Source organism: Halictus rubicundus, chromosome 8 (genome assembly GCF_050948215.1).
Source record: "Halictus rubicundus isolate RS-2024b chromosome 8, iyHalRubi1_principal, whole genome shotgun sequence".
NCBI classification, from domain to species: domain Eukaryota; kingdom Metazoa; phylum Arthropoda; class Insecta; order Hymenoptera; family Halictidae; genus Halictus; species Halictus rubicundus.
The window spans coordinates 16245927-16271996 of NC_135156.1; the positions used below are offsets into that span (position 1 = coordinate 16245927).

The following is a 26070-nucleotide window of genomic DNA, read 5'->3' on the forward strand; positions in this document are numbered from 1 at the left end:
ATTTTGCCTTAGTCTAGTAGATGAGAAGGCCCGTGAGTTCTGACTCATCTATTTGTCTGACTTATCTATAGAGAATAGATAAGTCCGGTAGTCTCGCATAACAGTACACTTCCCAACCGATTTCGGAACGACTGGAAGCCGATCGTCGCGATGAAAATGGGAAAATTGTCGAGGCTTCGGGGCGAGCTTGTTCTCGAAGCGTTGTACGACACAACGCCGCGCGCTATAAATAGAGGAGCCTTGTTAGCGGTTAGACGTCGAGCTCTCGCACGTAGGTACGGCGACGGTGGACGCGGGTAGACGCGGGTAGACGCGGGTAGACAAGGCGGACACACAATTCCCGTCTTTTTTTAAACCGGAGAAGGAGCTCTGGCCGGCCGATAATCGGTTTCCACGAGCAAATGAACAGCCGCGAGCGCGGTGAATAATGAAACGACACCGGCCCCCGTGCCCCGCCGCGATTTATAAGCCCGTTAGCCCGCTCAACTTTAACCCCCTCGCTGACCCACGGGGGACGGGGTCCCGTTTCCATTATATTTTTCATCGATCACGACACCGGCGACGATATCTCACCCTCCTCGCGCTTTGTGCTCCGACGAAACGCTCGATGGAACGTCGAATTCTTTGCGTCTGTTCTGCTCGCGCATCTAACGGTGCCGGTTGACATTGTTGTCGGTTTGTACAAATGGCAAAAACGAATCGAACTTGAGCTGTTTAACCCTTAACGGTCCGGAAGCATTTCAAGTTTACCTCCCACCAGGACCAAGCTATTTTTCATACGAAGAGAAACTGTGGACTCGACACTTTTATATCCAGTATAGTAAGGAACATATTTATATTTTAGTGAAGATTTATTAATATATATATATATACAGAGTAATAGGATAACAAGATGATTTATTGCATTGGACCCAGTAAGTAAAAGTGCCATACCGCTTATATGGCGGCATTGGTCCGTTAACCCTTAGCACTCGAATGGCGCCACTAAAAATTGCTGTATCATTATTCAAAATATTTCTTACGTTATTAAATTTGTTTGTATTTAATAAATTGCTAAACATTTCAGTATTGACGAGTAAATTCCACCATTTTCGTATGTATAACATACATAGAAAATACGTAGAAGGGCAATATTCTATGTCGGAGAAATTGTTTCGTTTTGGAGTTAAAATAGCTTCGAGTGCAAAGGGTTAATAATAGAAATCGTACAATACAAACGGGTTGTTACAATATGCGCCTGAATATCTCTCACAGAAATAATCATTTCGACAATACAAAGACAATTATTTGATCCAGCATTACAGAAACATATCTTTTGGCACAAACGTTACAAGATCATGTAGTACAGTAATTTCTCTACATACGTCGCCAAGGCCTGGACGATAAACGTCGCGGAACTATCCCCACTACCGCGGGGTATACCCACGAAGAGAGGCCTCGGACGCCGAGAAGTGTAAACACGAGTCGGGTTGTGTCTCCTATACGATACACGACGCAGACGAGACCCGTGTTGTCGACATATATCGAGAATTCTCCGTACCTCGAGAGCGTCTCAGAGAACGTCCGAGGGTTAACGAACCGGCGATTCGTAAAACTGGAGATTCTATTTTCGGAAGACGAGCCTGCGGCTCTTTCGATTTCGGGAGGACCGCAGACAAGTGACCAGTCTCTTCCCGCGAAAGAGGGAAAGTGCACTGTGCGTCCCATCATCGATTGTCTTCCCCCGGTTAAATTGGAGGCGGCGTTGAGGGCAGATCCGGCCGATAAGCCGCGCGAAAGTGATCGCGCCGTTTCGTCGTTACACTGTCCAACAAAATTAAACTTTTTTCGAGTTTTGCAATACCTGTTGGGTGATTCTTATACACTTTGTCATCCTAAAACCGAATCTGAAAGTAGAATTGCTCCATCACGCAACGTTTTCGAAAAATTTTGGTTTTTGTAAAAATGCCCGATTTTGATACGAAACGACGTGTTACGCAAAAACTAAACACGCGAGAAAGTTCAAATTTGAGTCAAGAGATAGAGGGGACTCTCCTCTACATATTTATATAGTCAATTATATTTTTATGTACTTCCTAATAGTTGTAAATGGTTGTTAAAGTTTGAAAATGTGCCGACGCGGGTACTTTGTACGCTCTATTTTTGTATTTATGTGAAAAATCCTTTATCTAGCAGGAATTTACTATACAGGAATGCATTCTACAGACATTTCTGGTAAAGAAACCATTCACGAAAAGTATTTGGTTCCCTTAATGTACGAGAAGGATCAGAAAATGTTAATTGACAGCGTGTGCGCGACGCGTTCGCGCCAGACGGCCATTGCAGCCTTTTCGCGACTCGCCAGGGCCGTCGCTATGCGTAGTCGACGTTGGTACCACTCAAGTATGTCTTTGCTTACTATGCTTAATTAAATACATTTTTTTTTGTCTTTTTGGGTGCCAATCATTACAAACGCGTCGCGCACACGCTGTCAATTAACATTTTCTGATCCTTCTCGTACATTAAGGGAACCAAATACTTTTCGTGAATGGTTTCTTTACCAGAAATGTCTGTAGAATGCATTCCTGTATAGTAAATTCCTGCTAGATAAAGGATTTTTCACATAAATACAAAAATAGAGCGTACAAAGTACCCGCGTCGGCACATTTTCAAACTTTAACAACCATTTACAACTATTAGGAAGTACATAAAAATATAATTGACTATATAAATATGTAGAGGAGAGTCCCCTCTATCTCTTGACTCAAATTTGAACTTTCTCGCGTGTTTAGTTTTTGCGTAACACGTCGTTTCGTATCAAAATCGGGCATTTTTACAAAAACCAAAATTTTTCGAAAACGTTGCGTGATGGAGCAATTCTACTTTCAGATTCGGTTTTAGGATGACAAAGTGTATAAGAATCACCCAACAGGTATTGCAAAATTTTTTTGGTGTTGGACAGTGTTATCGGGGAACGCAGCATGAATCGCGGCCGTCCAGGAGCTCTTCCGCTATTAGTTCCTCTTGGCTCCTCTCCTCTGTCTCGACGACCCTATTTCTCTTCCTGTTTTTCCTCTTCGCCCCCCCCCCCCGTGTCTCGCTCGCACTCTTCGTCTCCTTTCTGTGCGTGTGCCACGTACAATCCTTCGGGAACAGACACTCCGCAGATATTGGCAGGATTCCATGCTCCTGCAGCCACTCCCACGCATTAACCACCGTCTACCCCGCCTGCGGGCCAAGACTTCGTAGATTCGCGATAAGGTAGAGTGACCACGTTACCGACGAAAATAGGCGAAAGATGGTTTTACGCTGCCTCAACTTTTCGCCCTTTTATGAGAATATTTTTCGCCGTGAAAGGGCTCGTTCGGAAGAGGAACGTCCAATCCAGCGCGCGCTGGTCATCAGCTGACGAGATTATGCAGATATTTGGTAATACAAGCGATAGAAGTAGGCCAAAAATTGACGACGTGCGTGCCGTGGAATCATTTTTATGCCATTGGATCAGTTTTCTGGGGTGAAATCGAGAGTAGCGCTTGCTAGAAAATATCTCCAGCTACAAATTGAGCTATATTTTATCTTAGACAATACAGAATTATATTTATTTTAAAAAATTTGACAAGTTTAGTCACAGGCTTAAGGCTGTGAACGGAAATTATACAGCAGTTACCGACCTGCTGACTCTGAAAAAGTCACGTGATTATCCCGGACCCTTAAACCTCGCCGCCGAGTGAAATATCAAGGATTTCCGAATCGATACTAGGCTCCTTGAAACGCGCGAGCAATCCCCGCAGAATCGGTAACGACGCTCCCGGCACGTTCCTGCAACCATAACGAATCGATTCTTCTTCTTGGAGCTTCGAACATGCAGACCTGGAAATTGTCGGATTCAAGCTTTCCTGCGCTTTTCTTCTACTTCCAGTCGATTAAAATTGCTAACGACCAGACTGCGGATTTTATGCATTCGTGACGGAAATGGGTAGGCGTATTTTAAAGCAGTAAAAACATTGGAAACATTTTAAATTACTGTTACATTATTTTCAACCTATTAAACATATTAAGAAGGAAAATAAATTTCTATTTTACTCCAGTCTGTTGCGATTCAGGTAGAAAATTTTTATTTTGCAGAAAAACCCGCGGTCTACTAATTACCGAAGTTCTACCTTGCGGTCAGGCTCTGCGATTTTAATTACAAAAATATAAATTCTCTTCCCCTTCTCTTTCTCGTTCCCGCAGGTTCCTCAAATAACAACAAAGTAGACCTGTTGAAATGATTGTACTTCGAGAACGCGAGCGATCAATTTCTGGGAAATGTCGAATTACAGATGTGCTTCTCTTTTATCTTCGGTCCATTAAAATTGCTAATGGAGGTGCTGAAATGTTTGCGCCAGGCACTCCGAATTTGATTAGAAAAATGTAAATTCTGTCCTGTGCTCCACTTTCTCGTTCCCGCAGGTTCCTCAAATAGCAACAAAGTTGACAGTCCTGTCGAAATGATTGTACTTCGAGAACGCGATCGTTCAATTTCTGGGAAATGTCGAATTCGAGCATTTGTGTGCTTCTCTTTTATTTTCGGTCCATTAAAATTGCTAATGGAGGTTCCGGAATTTTATTTAGTCCCAGGCACTCTGAATTTGATTAGAAAAATGTAAATTCCGTCTCGACGACCCTATTTCCCGGTCGTGTTTTCGTTTTTCCTCGCTTTCTTACACTCTTTCCTGCGTGCGCAACGTCCATCCCTCCGGGAATAGACATTTCGCAGATATTGGCAGGATTCCATGCTCCTGCAGCCACTCCCACGCATTAACCACTGTCTACCTTGCCCGCAGGAGTCGTTAAACCTCGTTGCCGATTGAAAAATCGAGGATTTCTTAACCGGTGCTCGTAGCTTCTCGAAACGAACGAGCAATCTCGAGGGAATCATCGATAAAACTTTTCTAGCGGGTTTTTCGAACCGCAATCAGAATCGATAACAGCTCGCGCACCGATTTGATATTACATATATTTTGCAACCCGCATCTTTGAAGCCGACATTAATTTTCTCAACTTGAACTTTGAACTTTGGGCGTAACTGGCTCATAAATTATACGGTCTCGCAGGAAGTCAGAATTTAAATGGAACCTTTATAACTTCGGGGTCATGACGAATGCTACAACAAAATGAACCCGCGTTCTTCAAGGGTGCGCCGTCAAGTCCTGAAAAATGTCACATTTACGTCTCCATACGCCTGTCTTTCACTTCCACTCCATTAAAACTTGCATTGCAGACCGTAGAATTCTACTTTGCTCCCGTCTCCTCGAATTTTATTACAAAAATGTAAATTCCCCGCGAACTTCGGCGGTTTGTTAACTAGTTCGCCACTGTTGCTAACGATTCCAGAACCCTTCCAGGCTTTTCAGATAGTTTCGCGAATTTTTCGCCCGCGAGGAAGATGCCGAAGGTGTCTTCGTCAACGCAACACCGGTCGAACGAGTATCAAAGGAGCCCGGAGACGGAGACTATAAATATTCACGCAGATATTTTATCTGTTATTTTATAAACAAGCTCTTCGAACGCTCCCACGCACCTCAAAGAAAGTCTATTTTATTCTTCATTGACAAGATACTCCATCTACGCTGACCACAAGATGTTTCATTAACAAGCTTGCGCGTCGGAGGCACTGCTTCGTGATGATTTTTAAAAAATTATTAGGTCCGCGTGCGTACGTTTCGTGCAACAAATTCGAGAGCTTGAAATTGTCAAAGCTACGCTCCCAAGAAAAGCGCCTTTAACGTTTCACGATTTATTCCCAGGAGCGCGCGGCATTGATTAAATCATTCTAACTTCGCCATTTCTCTGGAACCGAAGCATAAAATTTCAGGAGCACATTCTTGAAGCATTACGCTTTAAGAACATGCAATAAAAGAAACCGATCTTTTCCCTTTAGATGGAAGCATTGCCATAAAGCTAGAACCACTCGAAACGATTTTTCTGTAGCGTCTTCCTTCTCGATTGCGGAAATTATAACAATTATAAAAATGTCCTCGCGAGAAATTTTCCACGCTACAATGCAACCAATAAGAACTCTCAAGAACGACTTGAATCTTGTCACTATTACAAATCAATCTGGGCGTTTAACGCTCGCTGGTTCCAGCGTTAACTAACAATCGATCGCCGAGCGAAATATTCGACAGAGGGGACCGGATCAAAGTGCGTGTGCATCAAACGATGTTAACGCAGGTTCCGGTGCGAGATCGGGATCACTTTAGAAGCCATAAAGCGGCGACGGGGCGGGCGGAGACCGGATGGACTCGCGCCGTCGCGCGTTTTATCGAAAATAAGGAAAGGGGTGGAGAAAGGGTTGAGAGCCAGGTGGCGGGCACGGGGCTGTCAGCTGTACAAAGCCGGGTGGGAGCGATACAAAGACCGTTTTAACGGGTCTAGACAAATGTAACCGAAAACAGGGGCCGCAGACCGTGAGCTAATCTCTTTGAGCCTGTCGCCCGGAAGAACGGAGTCCGCAAACACCCGGGGCCCCGTGTTCCCAGCATTTTTCAACGGCCGAAGAGCCGATCCTGCGTCGCCCGATGTGCAAACGCTCGTCGACGAGTCAAACGGACCACGAAATTGCGTTCCCGCCGGCCAAAGAACCGATCCCCTTCGCCAAGAACCGGTCAAGTAGTATAAGTCCGTCGGTGGCTAGACGACCCTGCCGGAAGACTGTTTAAGGTCGCCCCAAACAAGACGGGCAAGATGCCGAAGTTGTTTGGGCGGCCAGATTCAAGAACACGGGCTAGAAATTTGCCGGTCAGGAATTGGTCTTCGTGCTCGAAATCTTTCCGGGGTCGCCCCGACGTCGTTGGGGCCATAACTTTGAACGTCCAGATGGCCTTTCGAGAGCACGTTGACACGTTCCCTGCTGTGCATGGCACAAAAAAAATGTTTTTAGGGGCTCCACAGCTCCTTAGGTAAACTATCGGTATCTCTCCTCTACAACATCATGGGGATAAGAATTGTGCCTGTCGCTTGGTGAAACAGCATCACACATCCTTATGTTATACGTGAATTACACAATTTTTTTAAGGAAATATCCAAATTAGGAAGGGGGTCATTCCATGTGAATTAAATCTTTTTTTGGGGACCATGTTTCGAATTTGGATGAAACTGAAAGATTGAGCCATCATTTTGTAATCTTCGAAATTATTTAAAGGATACGGACCATCAAAGTTTGCTATTTGGGATGAGTTTTACGAAAACTGCCTACACAACACATTTTATACCACAGATAAAAGACATAAAAACAAAAAGATAAAAACAAAGATAAAAAACATTTTCTTTTTTTAATCATCATCGCAAGAGACTGTTCTTTTTAAATAATTCATCATTTTATATTCGAATGTGATTACTTAATGCAAAAATATTACTAATATCTTTGTTTTGCAAATTTTACCATCGGTTGAAGTGTTAAAAAATTTGAAAAAATATGTTAACAATTTTCATAACAAAATTTATTTTTAAAAACTAACAAATTAAAAACGAAATTAATGATAAATGAATGTTATTCGCTATCCGACTCATTCTCAGTACTTTCAATGTGATCTCTGTTCACGTTCTTCCAAACAATCTGGATCTATCTTTACATTCTTATTATTTTCGGATAGGTACGAAACGTATAGTAAAAGCAAATTAAGAATAAATAAAAATGATTGACATATTATTATTGCAAAATTGTTTATGCATAGAAATTATTATTATGATTATTAATAACAATTTCCATTCTCATATACATACGCATTTAGTGTCATACGCATTCTATGCAAAAGGAATGTATTTAATATCGTGATATACACGAATATTGAATTTTTCCAGTAAATTCTGCACCGTGACTGCGTCCGTATCCGCAGAGATTTCTAACGCTGCTCAATCTTGTCTGTGGGTTGCCCGTGGGCAACACGCTCCAGCATAGGCATCTCGGGGGTGTAGAGGGGAGTAAACAGTTCTGCGGTTTTCGGCACTTGGCCTTTGTTGCGAGGACCGTCGAGCGCCTCTCAAGTGGCCTGTCAGTTCGCTCGGTCCTTATGGACAGCGACTTCGGCCGTTCGAACAACTTCGGCATCTTGCCCGTCTTGTTTGGGCGGACCTTTATCAGGCGACACGCCTAAACTCCGAATCGTTTGGCACGATGGCGCATGGTTCTTTAATTCGTTGGTGCTCTACTTTTCCAAAATTCGGATGGTAAGTCACGAAAAAAATTATGCGAACGAGTTGATTACTGTTTTACGTTCATCCTCGATGCTAATCCAAACGGCTGTAGAATCGCTGGAAAATTTTTGTCGGGATTGAACCAACCCTGGGCTCGGTGATCGAAGCTTCCTCTTTACAACAAGCCCTTGGAAATTGATTCACGATTTTTTGAAACTGTTTTACGGAGCAAAAACGAGGGACCAGTTCAAAACGACTGTATAAGGCCATGGAGGTTGATGCGCCATGTTTTTGTCGCCTGTTTCATCGAACGCGAACGTCACAGAATTTTTCGATTGAATACCCCGTTAACGAATCCTCCGCGTTTCACGCACGGCCGATCGCGTTTCGTTAATTCTGTCGTAACATCGATACGATTCCGCGGAAACATATTATCGGCAAACGTCGGACGATCTCGAGCCGAATCCGGAAATTAAGGCGCAGAGTAAATTTTTTAAAAGCAAAACAAGACGTGTGTACCGTCGACAAACACCGTTCCCACCCTTTATTACGTTCCACACAAATTCCCAACGAAATAAAATCTCTAATAACTGCAAAACCAATAAACAGAGAGAGAGAGAGATGGACAGAGATTGCCGGAGAATCGCGTTGTTTGATTACAAAATAAATCCGCGAGCATTCCGCTTATTGCGTTCAGGATAAAACAGAACGGAAAAAATCGAAAAAGAGGAAAGCACTTCGACGAGCGTTCTAATCGGACGCATCGTTTTCCGGTCAGGAAAACGCGTTAACGAGTCGGGCGCGGTTTTCCACGAGCAGTTTCCACCGTTTGTAACGAGCCCCGGTGATCGAATTTAATTAACGATTAATTCGTCCGGATCGGTTAATCGAGTCGACGATCGCCATCCGAGAGAGCCCGAGGCCGTGGAACGTAAATCATTCGCGAGCCGAATCGAATGGAACCGGCGCGGCGGAAACTTCGAGGACGGTCCCCGCTTTCCAGCGAATCTATATTCTAAATCTATACCAGTCTAGCTCGGCTTTCCGCCAAATTCTCCAACTTTAAGGATATTACCAGCCCGATGGATGGATCACCTTTCGCAAAGTTTCGCGCGGCCTTCGTGCTTGTTTGTCTACTCCTTTCCGAACAGAATTACTTTTTCCCCGACGAAAAATACCGATGTCTCCGTTTTTCTTTTTAAACCGACTGATGCAACTCATCCGATACTCTTCATACGCTCTCCTCACACTTTCGTTAAGCTGTACACATATTTCTGGGTCGCGTTGTTCATAAACAGGATCCCGAGCCCAAAATTTCAAGTAGGTACACCCCTACACAGGTACTTCTACTACTACTTTTCTACTATTCTTCTACTACTTAGGTACTTCCCTACACTTACAATTATCGCCTGACTCATTGCCACTCGCGACTAAATCGTTAAAATTAAAACAGACTCATGTTTGCAACCAAACGAATTCATTTCACAACCCAATAGTAGAGAAAAATTGTCCATATTTTTAATGGTAAAAAGATACCTACATCACCTATCATTTAAATAGCACATCAAACGGTAGTACAACTCTTTCTTGAGCAGCAGTTAAAATTTCAAGTCGATCGCCGAACCAGATTTCTGAACGGCCTCGAAGTTGCAACTCGAAATACCGAGCCACGTGCAGTTCGGTGATCCACAACTTCGGAAATGGGAGTTCCAACTTCAAATTTTACGGAGACATTTCCAAAGAGTTGAGCTGCAAGCTCTTGATCTTCCACGTCGAAAACGAAGAAATTCGTTTTTTACGTTCGTTTGAACGTCGAGCTTCTGTTTGATGTTCGAAGTTGATGGACTGCTGCGCGGAAACGCTCGATCGTCTACCAATGAACAGAAATTGAAACTTGATGGTATTTAGTGCTTTATCGAGCGTGGAACAGCAAATCTACCGGACCGGTTTATTTGGGATCGATCGGATGCCTGACAGACAGCGTGATTTTCTTGTTTATGCTGCTTTTGTTAGGTGATGTGTTCGCTGGCTTAAAATAGATGAACGAAGAACGAGAAAATATCTTTGTTTGAAATGAAGTTCTGGGAAGTTTTGAAAATAATCTGCTATGTTCATGAAAGCATTTAGCGAATTCAGTATGCTATTCTGAAGATCGTTTAATTATCAATTTTTAGCTTGGCACAAACTCAACTCACTTTCGCTCACGTTAAATATGTTAGAAGCATTTTTATTTGTGCAAATACGCGCTTCACTGCTTCAAGTATTTTATTGTTTTTCGAGAATGTGGTTTGTCTCGTATGGAATATTTCATTTTTAGTTCTGTCGATTTAGGTGAAGATATTTTTCAGAAAGACGTCGAAAATGGATGATTATTCATACGGCATGATCGATTATGGTCGACTCGAGGGCTGAGTCTTTGGAGTGACGGTCTCGATTGTTTGAATAGACTGTTGTGCAAGGAATGTTGTCGTTTATCTCTGTCTTCCTGTCCCGATAGCCGCTCTCTGTCAAGTTCGATCGGTCGTTGCCTCGCAGCTAGAGGCGTCGTCGTTCTTTCGCTGAGGAAGCGAACGGCTGAGGCACGGCGTGTTTAACACGTTGAAGCACGAGATTCCGTCTGAGCCCCTCGAGACTTCGTTGCTAATTGACTCAGCGTATCAACGACCTTTCTTACATCGCGAGTTTCCTTTTTCCATGCGAAGCTCCTTCCCAGCGTAACCGGGCGCCGCGAAATCGCCGTTCGCTCTGCTCGTCTTTATAATTAACCCATAAGCCACCGTACCCATTTAGAAATTACTACTATTTCTGTTCCAACATGCACACCGCGCTCTCGTGTTTCGCTTATTCCCCCAAAATTACCATTCACTCTAACGCCGCTGATCCCACAAAAGTTAAACCTGGTGGTTTTGGTAAACGGCCCGATGAAATTCGGTGCAACGCAACTGTGGTTCATCAGAAATTCTCGTCACACTTTTTCGGAAAGATTAAACGCGCGGCCCGGTTTAAAACAATTTTAACGATGTTATACGCGTGGCATTTCTGTAGAATTGTTGAACCAAATTCGTTCGAAAACAACTGTGGCACAGCAGAAATTCCCCTCGCGTTTTTTGACACAGACTAAATTTATAATCCGTTTCAAAACAACCTGAACAAAGCCGATAGTACTCTTATAAAATGGTTTGATTGAATTCTGCGAAAAGCGTCTGCGGTCCACCGGAAATTTCTCTCACATTTTTTCGTAGAGGTTAAACGCATGGTCCATTTTAAAACAATTTTGACAATGCTATAGACACGACAGTTTTATAAAATGTAAAATGTAAAATGTTGTGATTCTATCCATTGTAGAGCGAGTATGGTTCATCAGAAACCGTTCTTATGTGTTCGGAAACATGTTTGACTCATATGCTTCAGAACATGTTTGACTCACACATGCTTGACAACATGTTTGACTCACATACTTGACTCACGAGCATAACTCAGATGCTTGAGAACATGTTTGACTCACATACTTGACTCACGAGCATAACTCAGATGCTTGAGAACATGTTTGACTCACATTCTTCACCGACATGCTTGACTCACATGCTTCAAAGCATGTTTGACTCACCTATTTGACTCACATGCTTGAAAACGTGTTTGACTCACTTTCTTGAGAACATGTTTGACTTAAATGCGTGACTAACATACTTGAACACATGTATGACTCACATGCTTGGCTCACATGCTTGACTCGTATGCTTCAGAACATGTTTAACTCACATTCTTCACCGACATGCTTGACTCGCATGCTTGAGAGCATGTTTGACTCACATGCTTGAGAACATGTTTGACTCACATTCTTGAGAACATGTTTAACTCACATGCTTGAGAACATGTTTGACTCGCATGTTCGAGAACATGTTTGACTAAATCGATTGAAAAGCAACTGTAGTTGGTCAGCAGCGACCGATGGAGGGTTTCGAGAGCCACGGACAGTAAAAGTTCCGCAAGATCGAGCGCCGGCTCTCATTAATTGGAGAACCGTGCGGAGCGTTTTCTACTCGCGCAACATTTTCTCCTCTTTTCTGCTCCAGATATACTTTTTTCGCTTTCTCGAGCAAACTGCATTCCCAGGGCCGCCGCCGGGAAAGCCGGTCGTCCGATTGTTCGCGCATTCCGTTTTCAAAGGGGACAACGGGAAAGGAATTGCATGGCGACCCGAAAACGATCGCCGTTCGCGTTTCCCCGGCGCAGCGTCGTCCTCGCCGTCCTTTCCGTAAACTTCGAATATTTTCAACTTCCCGGTCTTGGTAACACAATACCGAATCCCTAACTCGAACCAGGGTCGAGCTCAGGTCCCATCGAATCGAACGGCCGCGATTCTCCTCGGAAGCTCGATCGAAGACGTTCCCGGTTTGCATTTTTCTCCGGGAATTGAAAAGTTATGGAACATTTTGATGGGTTCTGTTTCAGACGTGGACCGGAAAATTTGTTGGAAAATTTGCGAAATTTGTTTGCCTTTGTGTTCGTCAGTTCCAACAGGAACAGACGAAAAACATTTCCCGAAAGCGAAAATTTTTAATATATGGTACTGTTTTTATTGATAAACCTTTTTTGTGTTTTCATTATATTTTGGCACGACACTATTCGGAGCGTATTCGCTTGTTTAATTCACGATATAGTGGAACCTCGATTATCAAACCTTGCTAATGTTTTTGTTTCGGAGCTCTTTCTAATAAGCGTTATAAAATAACTTGTTCAGAATTTCTATTATGTAGGCTCTAAGATATTTCTTGTATAAGAACTTATTTAAAAATGAAAAACAACTGTCTATTTCGATCCCCGTTGTTATCGAGGCGTGCAGGATCGAACCACAAGAATATCCTGAAGCGTAGTTCACTCGGCCACTGTTGCGTCCAATTATACTGCATAAATCTTCCCGAGCCAGGCTTGTTTGCACCGTCAACTTGTCGGAATGTTTGCTTTAGCTCTCAGGAGAGCCACGGTTTCCTACGGTTTCCGCCGTGGCGTGGGCTGCTCGACGAGAATGAACGTCGCACGGAGGTGCCATTTATTGAAAAATATAGTGGCTTTACTGTACAATACGTAGTAGATTTTTCGTTCACTGTAACGTCTTGATATTCTGTTTAATTTAATGTATTCCTTCATTTCTTACCGCTAGCATCGAAAGAAACATCGACAACCAACATATTCTTTTTAATTATTTTTTCACGAAACCATTACCAACATATTGCTCATATTTTTCTGGTTAAAATGAGCCCAAACACGACACCATTCGGAGCATATTTGCGTGTTCAATCGAACATAGTCATCTTCCACAGATTCGTTCGGATAATAGAGAGTTTACTTAAGCGTGGACACAACGCGTAAAAATAATCCAATCTGTGTCGTGTTCGGACTCGTTTCAATCAGAAAAATGTCACCGAAATATTGGTGGAAGTTTCGTATAAAAATAATTAAAAACAAACAAACGTTTTGTCATTGGATTGTTATCGTCTGACCAATATAATTCGGATAGATCGCATACCATATTCTGATAGACATTAGCTCCTTCTGTTTCTAATTTTGCAGCTTTCAATTCACAAATTTCTGGCAGGCTTTCGAGAAATGAAACCGCTGTGCGTCGACAGTTAATTCCGCAGCGGTGGGAAAAAGTTGCGGGCTTTCCGCAGCGTTCTTCGTTAAAAATCCTTTGCCCGAGCTGCGCGGATACTCCGAACGTTCCCATCCAGAAGTTTCCTCGAGCTGAGTTCAAGGATCCCTGGTTGAAGATTCTGTCAAAACACCGCTCGGAAATATCGAAACTAACTTCAGAAAATTTAATACTGGCTCTCGACAGTTCACAAACATATAAAATCGTCTGAAAACACGATCGAATCACCGCAGTTCCTTGTAAAAATAATAGGTAATTCGTTCCCTTCCGACTGAATTTTCAAGGAAATTCATTTTAACGTCTATTCGATGTTACAGGGTTCAACAAATTCCATCGTTTATACTTTTCATCGGTATTAGCCACGGATACGTTTATCGGATAAATTCGCCAAGAAAGCCAGATCTAGAGAAGAAACGTTCAGCGTTCCACATTTCCGCCGCGCGGAAACAGCAAGCTTTCCCGAGTACATTTAATGCTATTACTTCGTTGCAGGAATTTTTCCGAGAGCAAAGTCTGGGATGAAGTAGTCTCGCGCGTTAAAAAACAAAATTCGATGAAAGTTCTTGTTACGCGTTCCTTATGCAAATGTAAATTTTTGTGCCCTAATTTATGCGAGTCGAAGGCAAAGAGAAATCCTGCTCTGCGGAAAGTGCTACTGGGTTCAAAATAAATGAAAAATCTGATCGAGCAAATTCTGTCCATTACTAAAAAAAAAATCGTATCGCTATAAAACTCTCGGTCTGGATATGATTTTTCTCGAGTCTCGGTTGAAACGGGACACGTCATGTCCGAAAATTTCGGTCACCCGATATTCAGAGATGGTTCGTGGGTAAATTGGAGGTCAGGTGCTCGATCAGCAGCGACGGATCACGAGAGGCTCTCAATATCCCTCATCCTGAGCGACGCGACGCGACGTGGCGCGAGTTAATCGGTTCGTCCTTCGCTTAAATGTTCTAACTTCGGCTCTGATTAGCCTCTTTGCTCCGGTGACTGTTCCCCGATCGCGGGTGGCACCAGTTACCCAGCAGAAGTAGCCTTCGCATACTGAAAAAAATCAAACGGTGACAATGATGATTACATACGTTCAGTGACTTGTTACCACGTTGCAACTTCGTAAAACTCGTGTGTGCCAAACGTGAGTGACATCGACTCGATCCTCGTTGACCCTAAATCCTTCATTTGAAACGCTGCTCTACATAATTGCTCGCAGATGGAGGTCTAATAACAAATAAACAACGCGACTAAATGATTGCACTATGGTTGGAACACCGTCACTGTGACAAATTTTAAGGTGTAATTCAAATAATTGTTCATAGGTGGAAATCGATTAAGAAATTCGACTAGACAGGTTGAAGATCTAATTAACCCTTAGCACTCGAATGGCGACTGTAAGGCGCCACTAAAAATTGCTGTATCATTATTCAAAATATTTTTTACGTTATTAAATTTTTGTGTATTTAATAAACTACTAAACATTTCAGTGTTGCACGAACAAATTGCGCCATTTTCGTATGTATAACACGAAAAAAAAAAATATATAGAAGGGTAATTTTCTAGGTTGGAAGATATGTTTTGTTTTGGAGTTAAAATATCATAGCCTCGTGTGCAAAGGGTTAAAGAACAAGTTCTGTGCTTGCAGCATGGTGATGCATCGTATAAAGTAAACCCTGCAGCAGTTGGTAAAGTTTGATTTAAACAAATTTCTATAGCTGGAGGTCGACGGATAAATTCTGTTAAGCAGTCTGACCAAACAATTAACGAGCGTTTGGACTCTACACTCTACCCTACACTTGAACATAAATCCCAGGTTGTAAACTCTGATACGAACAATGTTTCGCAGGTGGGGCTCGCCCAATAAATTCGCTAGAACAATATGAACAATTGGTATAGTCCCGACTATTGTCCGGAGTTGAGTTCCAGTTGCACGTCGTGAGGTGCCGGCGCCAGTAGCCACGGTGTCGTTACGAATGATTAAAATGAAGGGTGTTTTGCAGCATCATCGTGGGCTGAGCTATCGGAAAATATGGCGTCAGGGGTACCGGGCGCCCATCAGAGGAAGCTTGGACCAGCGCCGATAGCATCCTTCGAAGACCTGTCCGACGAGGTGGAAAACGTGAGTCCTTCCCTGTGTCCTCCTTGAGTTCCTCTCTCAAAAATCGGCTGCCTCGTCTCCTTCGTCGAGGATCTCGTCGATCTCTGCGATCTCTGTTGCCGTGCGTTACGTGCGCGCGTACACGTATATGCGCGCGGGCCGCTCGCTTCCCCCGTCTATCGAAAAACTCTCGAAGCTCTCCGCGTCCCCGGAGCAGGCTGACCTGCGTCCACCAACCAACCAATCAACCAACCAACCACCAACCAACCACCAACTACCACCACCACCACCACCAACCACCAACCACCAACCACCAACCACCAACCACCACCACAACCACACCCTCAGTGACTGTGACCCGAAGCGAAAAACCAGCGTTACGAATTTGAATGCAGGGGGAACCGGCTGCGCGAATGCCAGGCATCGTCGAGGTCACCACGCCGGCTACGCCTGGCAGTTCGCTAAAGACACCCAGCACACCGCGAATTGACATCAGCAGGGCCAGCAGTTCCTCCCACCATGAGGACAGTAACTCCAGGGACTCGACGCCCGAGAGGGAGCTTCTCGCAGGTAACGTCTCTCAACCAAGGAACACTTTCACCTTTCCCGACTAGCCTGCTCGGCGATCTCCTCCCGCATTGCCCCCTCGAGGGCCTTCGACTTCACCGACAAAGAAAAATAGACCTTCTGCCTTGTCCTCTGCGTGTACACCGAACGTGGACAAAACCCTACGGGGCAGTCTATGCTCCTGTCTCTTCTAGAGAATCCACCGAAAAGCTTTGCATCCAGATCATTCCCTACCGAGATAAACAGCTAGCTAGAGGAGGTACAGTGATTTCTCGATATACGTCGCGAAGGCCTGGACGATTAACGTCGCGTTAATTATTAATTATCCCCACTACCGCGGGGCACACCCCGCGAGGGGCCGCGAAGGTCGAGAAGCGTAAACATAACGCGACGCTGGCAATACATGTGTTGTTGACGTACATCGGGAATTCACTGTACTGGAAACGAGCCTTTTCGACAATTTATTTCAACAGAACGATCCAACCCAGCCAACTGAAATTATTTGTACGCATCTATTCGTGTTGGAAGCACAAATTTTTATAGCTGACCCGATCAAAAATTCTGAAAGTTATTGACAAGTTCTGTCACGAAAAATATATCGGTCGTTGATCGTTTCCGAAAAATGTGAGGCCAAGAACCGGTGTCCCGGGTTTCCAAAACCTCCTAAGCTGCTGTTTTGAATCGGCCAACGTGTCTCGGCCAAGATTCCCGTCTGGTTGGCCAGCGTGTCCGCGCACAACGCCACTCCGGCGTCTAATATATTTGTACAGGTAGGAAAGAAGCAACTTGCCGCCTCTTCCCCCGAAGAAGTTTTCACGTAGGTAGTGCCGTTCCCGCGAGAAAATTGAATTGCCGGCGCGTCGGGCGTGTGACAAAATTCAATTACAGCACGGTAAGACGGTTCACGCGTCCGTCTCTCGGCGGTTTCCTCGGGTCGTCTGGAAATTTCAAGTCGGACGTGGCAATCAAACAGCGACAGCTTGACCCTAAAGGCTGCGGCGCGCCTTTGTTTCCGTGGCTCGTTTCCCACGGAGGGTTTCTTGAAAAATATCTGTTGCGCGGCGTTGGCTTTTCCAATTTCGAAAATAACGATCCACTCGCCGGGCTTCTCCCGCTGTCGCTTTTTCCCTTCTCGCAGAGAACGACCGTGCACGGGCGTGATCGTTAGGGTAAACCGACCTTGGTCACTCGGAACAATGTCGACTGCAGAAAAAGTGAAAGAAAAGTTGACAGCGACAGGTTCACTGTAGAACGGGGAAAACTGAAAGGCAACTGCGCAAGGGGAGATAGTGAACGCGAAGCTGTAAAAAGAGGGCTGAACCGCGGCAGCGAAAGATGCAAAGCGAAATTATTCTCCGCTTCGCAGACCGGTTCTAGAAATTTTTCGAAATAAGTCCCGGACGGAAGAGAGAGAGTTATGGTCCTGTTTATGGTCCCGTTGGGGTTATTACCTCTCTCCTTGCTGCCTCGTCGCTCTCCAACCACCCCGAGCGTCGTGCATCAAGCGTAAAGAATTGAATTGCACTTGTAAATTTTCCAACGTTATTTTGAATGCCACGAGATGTACGACGATAGTAGTGGTAGTAGGTTAACGCTCCTGCAGCGCCGAAGCAGTTGCGCATTCGATATGACCCGATGCCTTTTCACTTTGAAAGAGTCGCTCTTGCTGCTGTTACTACTTTTAACAACAGCGTTGCAACCGGAACGCGCTTTATTCGGATGCGCCTATTGTGTGCGCGGTTGCACAATTTGTAATTGTGCCACCCGGGCTCATAGCGGTTTTTTTTTTATTCCTACGTATTAAACCGTTTGGATCAATATTTTTCTTGGTTTTGTGTGAAATAACTTTCATAGTAAACTGCGCAATCTATTTCTTTTTATTGAAAAATTATTTTATGTGAAAAGTATCCCCCTAACCTGGATTTGAACCCTGATCGTCTCGCTGACAGTCGAGCTCTCTAGTCATCCATTGACAATTATGCAATCTCGCACGTTGTTTATCTCCACTTGAAATTTCATTCTCCACGAATTAAACAATCCTCATTTATTTACTCTACGTACGTTATTTCTTCCATATAACTATTTGCCAATTTATAATTATCTATGGAACACTCCTTGAACAGACCTTCTAAATTATTCAGAATTTATCTACAGATTGTGAATATAAAAATGCAATGTGACACATAGATGTCTTTAACACCTATGATTTCCTGTGTTTGCAGTTATGTTTAAAGCCTTCCCATCAAACTCCATTTTTGCGAAAAATTCTTGAAAGTCCTGCAGGAATCTTTCGCTCGTGCGTAGACAAATGGGACGACACGGACAATAGAAATGGAAGCGCTGCAGAAATGTTGAAAAATGGCCATTCTCCGGGAACAGAAATCTTATTCAAAAAATTGCATTCTCCACTTTTCTTTGACTCTTTCACACAGAATCTGCCCCGAAAAGGCCCGGACCGGTAAACTTCCGAACAACCCCGGTATTTTTGATCCCGTTTCCATGTCGCCTCGCGCACAAAACGCGAGTTCGCGTCGAAGAACGAGCGGACTGGAATCGATCGAGACGGCGGCCGTTTAAATGGTCCCCGGAGATAACGCGAGCCTCGATTCCCGTTTCTGCGTACCCGACCACGAATTAATACAGGTCGCGAAGCGAGTTTACCGGAAGTTCCGTCCTATATTCGCCATTGTCACGCGCGCTGACACACAAACACCGTCCTGCAGGAAGAAGCAACACGTTTCTCCGTCGCTCGTGTCAACTGGCCCACGCTCGTTTAACAGCGGACAATTATACCGCACGATGTTCGCACCGTGACGTCAGCCGCTGACAATCTGTCAGTTGACGATCACGAGGGAAGTAGATCAGGTCCTCGTCCGACTTTCGTAGATCGCTGTCTGTTGTATCTTAGGCTTAGTTACTCTGTAATTCTATTCTGGATAATTCTCTTCTGTAATTACTGTGGGACAATCACTCCTTCCGGGAGTCGTCGCATGAACAATCCGGCAAGCATACTCTGTGAACAAAAGTAGTTAAATAGAGGTACATTTTCTCTTTTCAATCTTCAGCTTTCGGAGATACAGACTCGGGTTTCTGTGTTTATAACAATTTATAACAAAATTCGATCTGTCACATTTGTTTTTGACCAACGAAACGATTTACATACTGTTTCATTCGGGTCAGTGAGAAATTTTTGAATTTGAGATTCTCTCTTTCGCAACTTAAAAGACTATCGCGATGGAAATATTTAACAAATGTACGGCGAGAGCCACTATCAGGCACATCTAATTTCAACTATGGTTGACAAACGAAGATCTCTTGAACAGCATTTGCTGGTCTAAGAGGAGCAGCATCATTGTTCACGTGACAACTCGGCAAACTAGCTGCGAAGAAGCTGTTCACGAGGCATTAGGCGTAGGTAGCTGCTCGACAAATTTCCCCACTTTGTGCGTCACTATGAACGCGAAGGGTAAACGCGGTAATCGGTAGCGAGGAATTGATTCGACCGTTCGAGGTCGCGATCTGCACCTGCGAGGAGTATCTCGTTTCTCATGAACGGCGAGAGCGCGCGGTGCATGATGCCTAAGGTTCCATCCAAGCACGGTGTATCCAACAGTGTTTCCTGTATCGATTGTAGACTATAATAGTCGGCCGTAGAAGTAGGTTGGTACCGGGAACATAGCGAGTAGCAGCCCCAGTTGCGTCTAGACACTTGTTACCTGTAGACCCGGCAAACTTTCTTCGTCGTCTTCTGGATCAGGTTCAGGTGGTGTTTTCCGGTGAACGTTTCAGGCGGAGAGCCTCCACCTGGATGCAAGCTGACGCTGGGTTACAAGGAGGACGCTCAAGATCTGAGATCGTCCACGGAGGAGCTGGACCTGCAGGATCCTGTACACGAGCAGGACCTGCGAAGAGAGTCGAAGAAGCTAGCCAAGAGAAAGAAAGAGGATGCCTCGTTGTCCGATTACAGCAGCAAGCTCGAGAGAGAACGCAAGGACAGCAACTGCTCCGAGATCGTGCTGTTGAACATCAGCGGCAGGACGTCCAGGCTGTCGTCGGTTGGCAGCCAGGGGTCTGGCGCCTCTGGCAAGCTCTCCGTCGTCTCGGCCACTTCATCGAGGTAGGACCATTAGGATCTTTATGCGATATCAAAATTCTCCTATCACGAAACGTTCAATAGGTTGACAATATTACAATACAGTGTTTACTCGATACATGTCCAAGACATGGGTCTAGCCATTGACACGTATCGGCTAGGAGATACTATTCTCTGATCCAAGCCGAACGTAGAAAAGAACAGCGTCGACAGCCTCGGTTCACGACCCCTCACGGGATATACACCGCGCAGTGGGGACATTTGCGACATGTATCGAGTAAACGCTGTGGTTCTAAATTGTAATGCTTCTGCCGTTTCGCGTTTTTCTCATGAACATAGTAACTTTAAAAATCGTGAAAAATTCAGGGACAAGAGTAACCGCTTCGGTTACCAACGCGACGTGGTTAGCACTCGCGGTTGCAAAGCCTAAAATATTCACGAATTAGCTAGGCCAACTTTCTCAAATTCGAGTCGGAGCTAATCGCGACAACGACGAGGATAATGGATGGAGATTTAATTCGACGATGAATCGGTCTCCACGCTAGGTCACCGAGTCCGCACAAATGCCTGCTGGAGACCTCGTTCTGCGGAAGCAAGCCGACCCTGGCTGACAACCTGATAGAGCCGTCGAAGCCGGAGACCGACGACTTGGAGAAGATCCTGTTGAAACGCGAGGCCGACACCACGAAAGCGTTGATACCGGAGAGCATTAAGGTGTCCATGATCGACGGGAACCTGAAGCCCGACCCTCTCGACAAGCCGCGAAGAAGAGGACGCGAGGAGCGAAAGGAGATCTTCAAGAGGGAAGTCGAGATCACCAAGAGATACCTGGAGAGGGTGAACATAGAGGTTCGTGATTGCACTAAAGGTGACACCGGGTATCATTTTCACTGTGTTTGGGTCAACGTGATCGCATAGGGAACATTCGAATACAGTGATTTCTCTATACAGGGTGGCCCACATAACTCTGAACAGCTCAATATCTCGAAAACTATGCCATCGATTTTAAAGTTCTTAGTCGTAAATTGCATGGAACTGAAGGGCCTTTCTGACTACATAAACGTGAAGTGGCCTCCCTTCCCCTTTAACGTGGGAGGGGAGGTACCTTTGTAATTTTAAATGGAACCCCCTATAAAATGTTACATATTTAGATTCTACCGGAAAAAACAAGCCAATTTTGTCTGAAACATTTTTTTGTCAGATACTTCCATGATGAGATATAACAGTTTGAAGTTTCGAGTTGTAGGTACTTGAAGCGCTCGGAAATAGCGTTATGGAATTATACGCGCTTCATAATTTAGAAACATTTCATAATTTAGAAAAGCGGCTTAGTAAAGCTGTCACTAATGAAAATAATAGTGCCAGTATTCTTGCTGCAATTACATTAAATCCTCACATTAGTCAACGTACACTTGCACAAACATTACATATTAGTCGTTCATCAATTCAACGAATTTTGAAACGGTAAAAGTATCATCCATATCACATGGTTTTATCACAAGAGAATTCGATAGCAGATTACGATCACCGCGTAAGATTTTGTGAGTGGCTGCAGGGTGTTGTGGAAAACGACTTTTTGTGCAAAATACTTTTTTCCGATGAGGCCACTTTTATGAATTCAGGGCATGTAAATAGACATAATCTGCATTATTGGGCCGTGGAAAACCCAAATTGGATGCGATGTGTTCCCTTTCACTATCGATGGTCTTTAAATGTTTGGTGTGGCCTAACAGGAGATTTTGTGATTGGACCTTATTTTTTCAAGAAACTGTAACATCTGCAAGTTATTGTGATTTCTTAAAAAATCATTTGCCTGCGCTTTTGGAAGATGTGCCACTGTACGTTAGAAGAGAAATGTGGTTCCAACAAGACGGCGCTCCTCCACATTTTGCAATCACCAGGCAATTTTTGAACGAAAAATTTGGGAACAAATGGATAAGTCGTGGGGGACCTCGTCAATGGCCTCCTCGATCCCCCGATCTAACACCATTAGATTTTTTCTTATGGGGATATGTAAAGGACAAAGTTATGTTTGAACCACCGACGACAAAAGAGGATATGAAACAAAGAATACTGATGTTTCGAGTAAATAAATGTTTACAAGCCCGTGGTGGACATTTTGAACATTTAATTTAAAGTACATTTTATTTCTTGACGAATAAGCAAAGGACTCAAGCGCGTATAATTCCATAACGCTATCTCCGAGCGCTTCAAGTACCTACAACTCGAAACTTCAAACTGTTATATCTCATCATGGAAGTATCTGAGAAAAAAATGTTTCAGACAAAATTGACTTGTTTTTTTCCGGTAGAATCTAAATATGTAACATTTTATAGTGGGTTCCATTTAAAATTACAAAGGTACCTCCCCTCCCCCGTTAAAGGGGAAGGGAGGCCACTTCACGTTTATGTAGTCAGAAAGGCCCTTCAGTTCCATGCAATTTAAGGCTAAGAACTTTAAAATCGATGGCATAGTTTTCGAGATATTGAGCTGTTCAGAGTTATGTGGGCCACCCTGTATATGTCGCCGAGGCCTGGATGATAAACGTCACGGAATTATTCCCACTACCGCGACCTCGGACGCCGAGGAGCGTAAACATAACATGGCTCGGGTATGTCTCCTGCACGATACACGTCGTTGCCGAGACCCGTGTTGCTGACATATATCGAGAATTCACTGTATCCGTTCTTCTAGTTCAAATCGTTGTTGAAACATTGTATTACAATACAACGCACCCACTTTACGAAATATTCGAACAACTTAACAGAACAATATCTACAACTTTAAACAACAATGTGTTTAAAATTAATTTGACTGCGTTCGAGTAAATTGCGAAATTGTGCACATCACGTGTGCAAGAAAGAATTTTGTGAAAACACTTGGGTGCACGCGATGTGAGGACTCTCTTCGGCATCCTCTTCATCCGTTTAACTCTTCAGGTGCCGATCGTGAAGAAGCCAGCGGACACGCAGAGTACAACGACGCCGCAGCAATCGTCCAGCCGGAGTCTTCCTCCGGAGCTCCAGAAACCGGTCAGCCTGGACTTCAACGACAAGAGGAAGAAGACGCAGAACTTCAAGGAAATCGTGCAAACGACCCCAACATCGAGTAGCGTAACCGGAAGCCCGAAATTGCCGAGGCATCAGAAAGTTAGGGAGCTCGAGGGCTCCCGGACGCCAAGCCCCTCATCCGTTTCCAGGAAAAGCAGCTTCGCCTCCCTCTTCAAGGTACCGTTCATCGTCCGAGACTGCTGTAGTCTTTGGCGCAGGTTCGCGAGCCTCTAGGTCGCTCTTCCAACATCGTCGTTGACATTTATCGTTCGCTGGATCTCTAGGAGGATCGTATTATTATTACGGTAGAAATTCTTCGTTTATGACATTGTTATCTCCATTTTGTAGTTTTTTTTTTTCACCATCGTCGAACATCATACAATGCTACGATCAATATATTATTTTTCCACTCGTATAAAAAGAATACGCAACAATCGCGTTGATTGACCTTGAAATAAACTGTATTTCAAAGTAAAATTGAAGGTGAGGCCTTGAAGATCAGCTTTGTACCCTAAAATGATTCTCGATTTCTTGATATTGTTCCATAATGAATGTCACGAGGTAAACTTCGCACTGAAATGAGGATTAAAATGACCACGAGTATTTTTTGAAAAGATCGTAGAAGAGAGACGTTGGTCAGGCTCGATCCTCGATCCTCCTAGGCTCGATTGCTCGGCGTATTGATCGCGATCGATGTGTCAGCTCGAAGGAGGCTCGCGCCGCGTCCCGCTTGACGCTTGGCCCGCTTGTTTCACCCGCACATGGATTCCTTGCTTTGTCTTTGTAGAAGACCCGCTAGCTTTTTCGAGAAGAGTGTGTCGCATAACACTGCATGTTCTTGACGATCCGCGTGTTCAACTTTTAAGGGCCGAACAGACAGCAGTGTGTTGAGCCCAGAATCACCGTCGCCGAGCACGAAACCGCGACGTAGTCTGACCTCGAAGATAAAGGACACCACGGAGAGTCTGCGCAGCAGATCGAAATCGCGCGAGCGCGTCTCGGCGGAGAAAGGCTCGAGCCTGAAGAAAGACTCGAAGAACAAGGGCGTGTTCTCGTCGACGTTGAGCCTGTTCAAGAAACGCGAGAGGAAGAAGAGCTACGACGAGGCGATCGCGGCCGCCAGCGGAACCGAGCTGGACGACAGCGGTGGTCATCCTTCGTTGGAGAGCATAGGCAACTTGGAGTTCCGGTTCAACACGGAGAAAGAGAGCAGAAAGGACGACTCGATCTTCATCAGCCTGCACGCGGACGACAGGAACTACGAGGAAGCGTTGCCGTCGGAGAGCGTCTCGATTCCTCTGGAAACGCCGACGAAGTTGTTGGACGAGTACGAGTCTGAGCCACGAACCGGTAGCATAGTGACCCAGGTGTCCATCGAGCATCATCCGGTACCCACGAAGATCAAGACGGAGGCCCAAATCGAGACGACCTCGAGGTACTCGCGGGAGAGCGTCCAGCTGCCTAAAAGCGTCTCGAAGGACTCGGAGATCTCGAGGAGCTCTTCGAAGGACTCCAAGCTTAGCTCCCAGAGCAAGATTGTCGAGGTTAGATCGTCGGATAGCAGGCCTCCCTCGGAGCACAGAGTGTCCAGCAGCTCGTCCAGAGACTCCGTCTCCGGCAAGAAGGAGATCACCAAGCCGAAGAGGAAGAGCAAAGAGGTGCAGCCGATAGAACCGCCGGAGAGGATCGATGAGAACCTGCCCCGACAGACACAGCAGCCCAAGGAACACCCGAAAGAACATCCCAAAGAACTCCCCAAGGAACGTCCGAAGGAACAGCCCAAGGAGCAGGCCAAGGAGACCAAGAGGACAGAGACCCTAGACGACGGACTCAAACCCGAAGACGGCCTGGTGAAAGCGCCCAGCGTGATCTCCGATCTCGATCACAACAGCTCCGAGTCGGAACGGGACTCCGAGATCGAGTTCGTCAGGAACAAGGCCGAGAAGATCGTGCAGGAGCTGCCCGACGAGAGGAAAGGATTGTTTTACGAGGAGAGCTTCGAGGAGGATCTACCCTACGTACCGACCACCCTACCTTTAGAGAAAAGCGTGGCTGTGCCGATCCTGCCTGTGAAACAACGACTTCAAGAAATTAGGTAGGTCCCAACGACGGCGAGCCTCCACCACTGACGGTGGAGATTCCGAGTTTTTCATAGTGTTCGCTAACCTGTTCGTTTTATTTGGGTTTATTGGCTTCGGTCCGACCGGTGCGAGGGAGTCGCCTAACTTTGCTAGGTTCGCGATTCTTTTCGAACGAGACTGTACAGTGTTTCGTTCTCGGTCTTTGGTGTACAGATTTGTTGGTGTTTCGACTATGCACAGGATTTTTTATAAGCGGGAAGAGTCAGAATTGAGATTGCTAGAAATAATTACGTGATGGTAGCAGTTCTCCTTTATTGATGCTTATCCTAACAGAATTAGGCGACTCAACTTCTGCACGGTCGGTACACCTAACCCTC

At 44.9% G+C, this 26070-nt stretch overlaps 1 protein-coding gene across 4 annotated transcripts in view; it reads left to right on the forward strand.

Moving 5' to 3' along the window:
- The window catches only part of LOC143356767 (uncharacterized), a 48920-nt gene that overhangs the window by 15347 nt on the left and 7503 nt on the right, over positions 1 to 26070 (forward strand). For all 4 annotated transcript variants that reach the window (XM_076792719.1, XM_076792720.1, XM_076792721.1 and 1 more), the window contains exons 2-7: positions 15805 to 15923; positions 16298 to 16472; positions 20259 to 20586; positions 21108 to 21411; positions 23502 to 23789; positions 24479 to 25707. In XM_076792719.1, coding sequence (XP_076648834.1) covers positions 15834 to 15923; positions 16298 to 16472; positions 20259 to 20586; positions 21108 to 21411; positions 23502 to 23789; positions 24479 to 25707 — 2414 coding nt within the window. In that variant the 5' untranslated portion in view covers positions 15805 to 15833. The remainder of the gene's footprint in view (positions 1 to 15804; positions 15924 to 16297; positions 16473 to 20258; positions 20587 to 21107; positions 21412 to 23501; positions 23790 to 24478; positions 25708 to 26070) is intronic.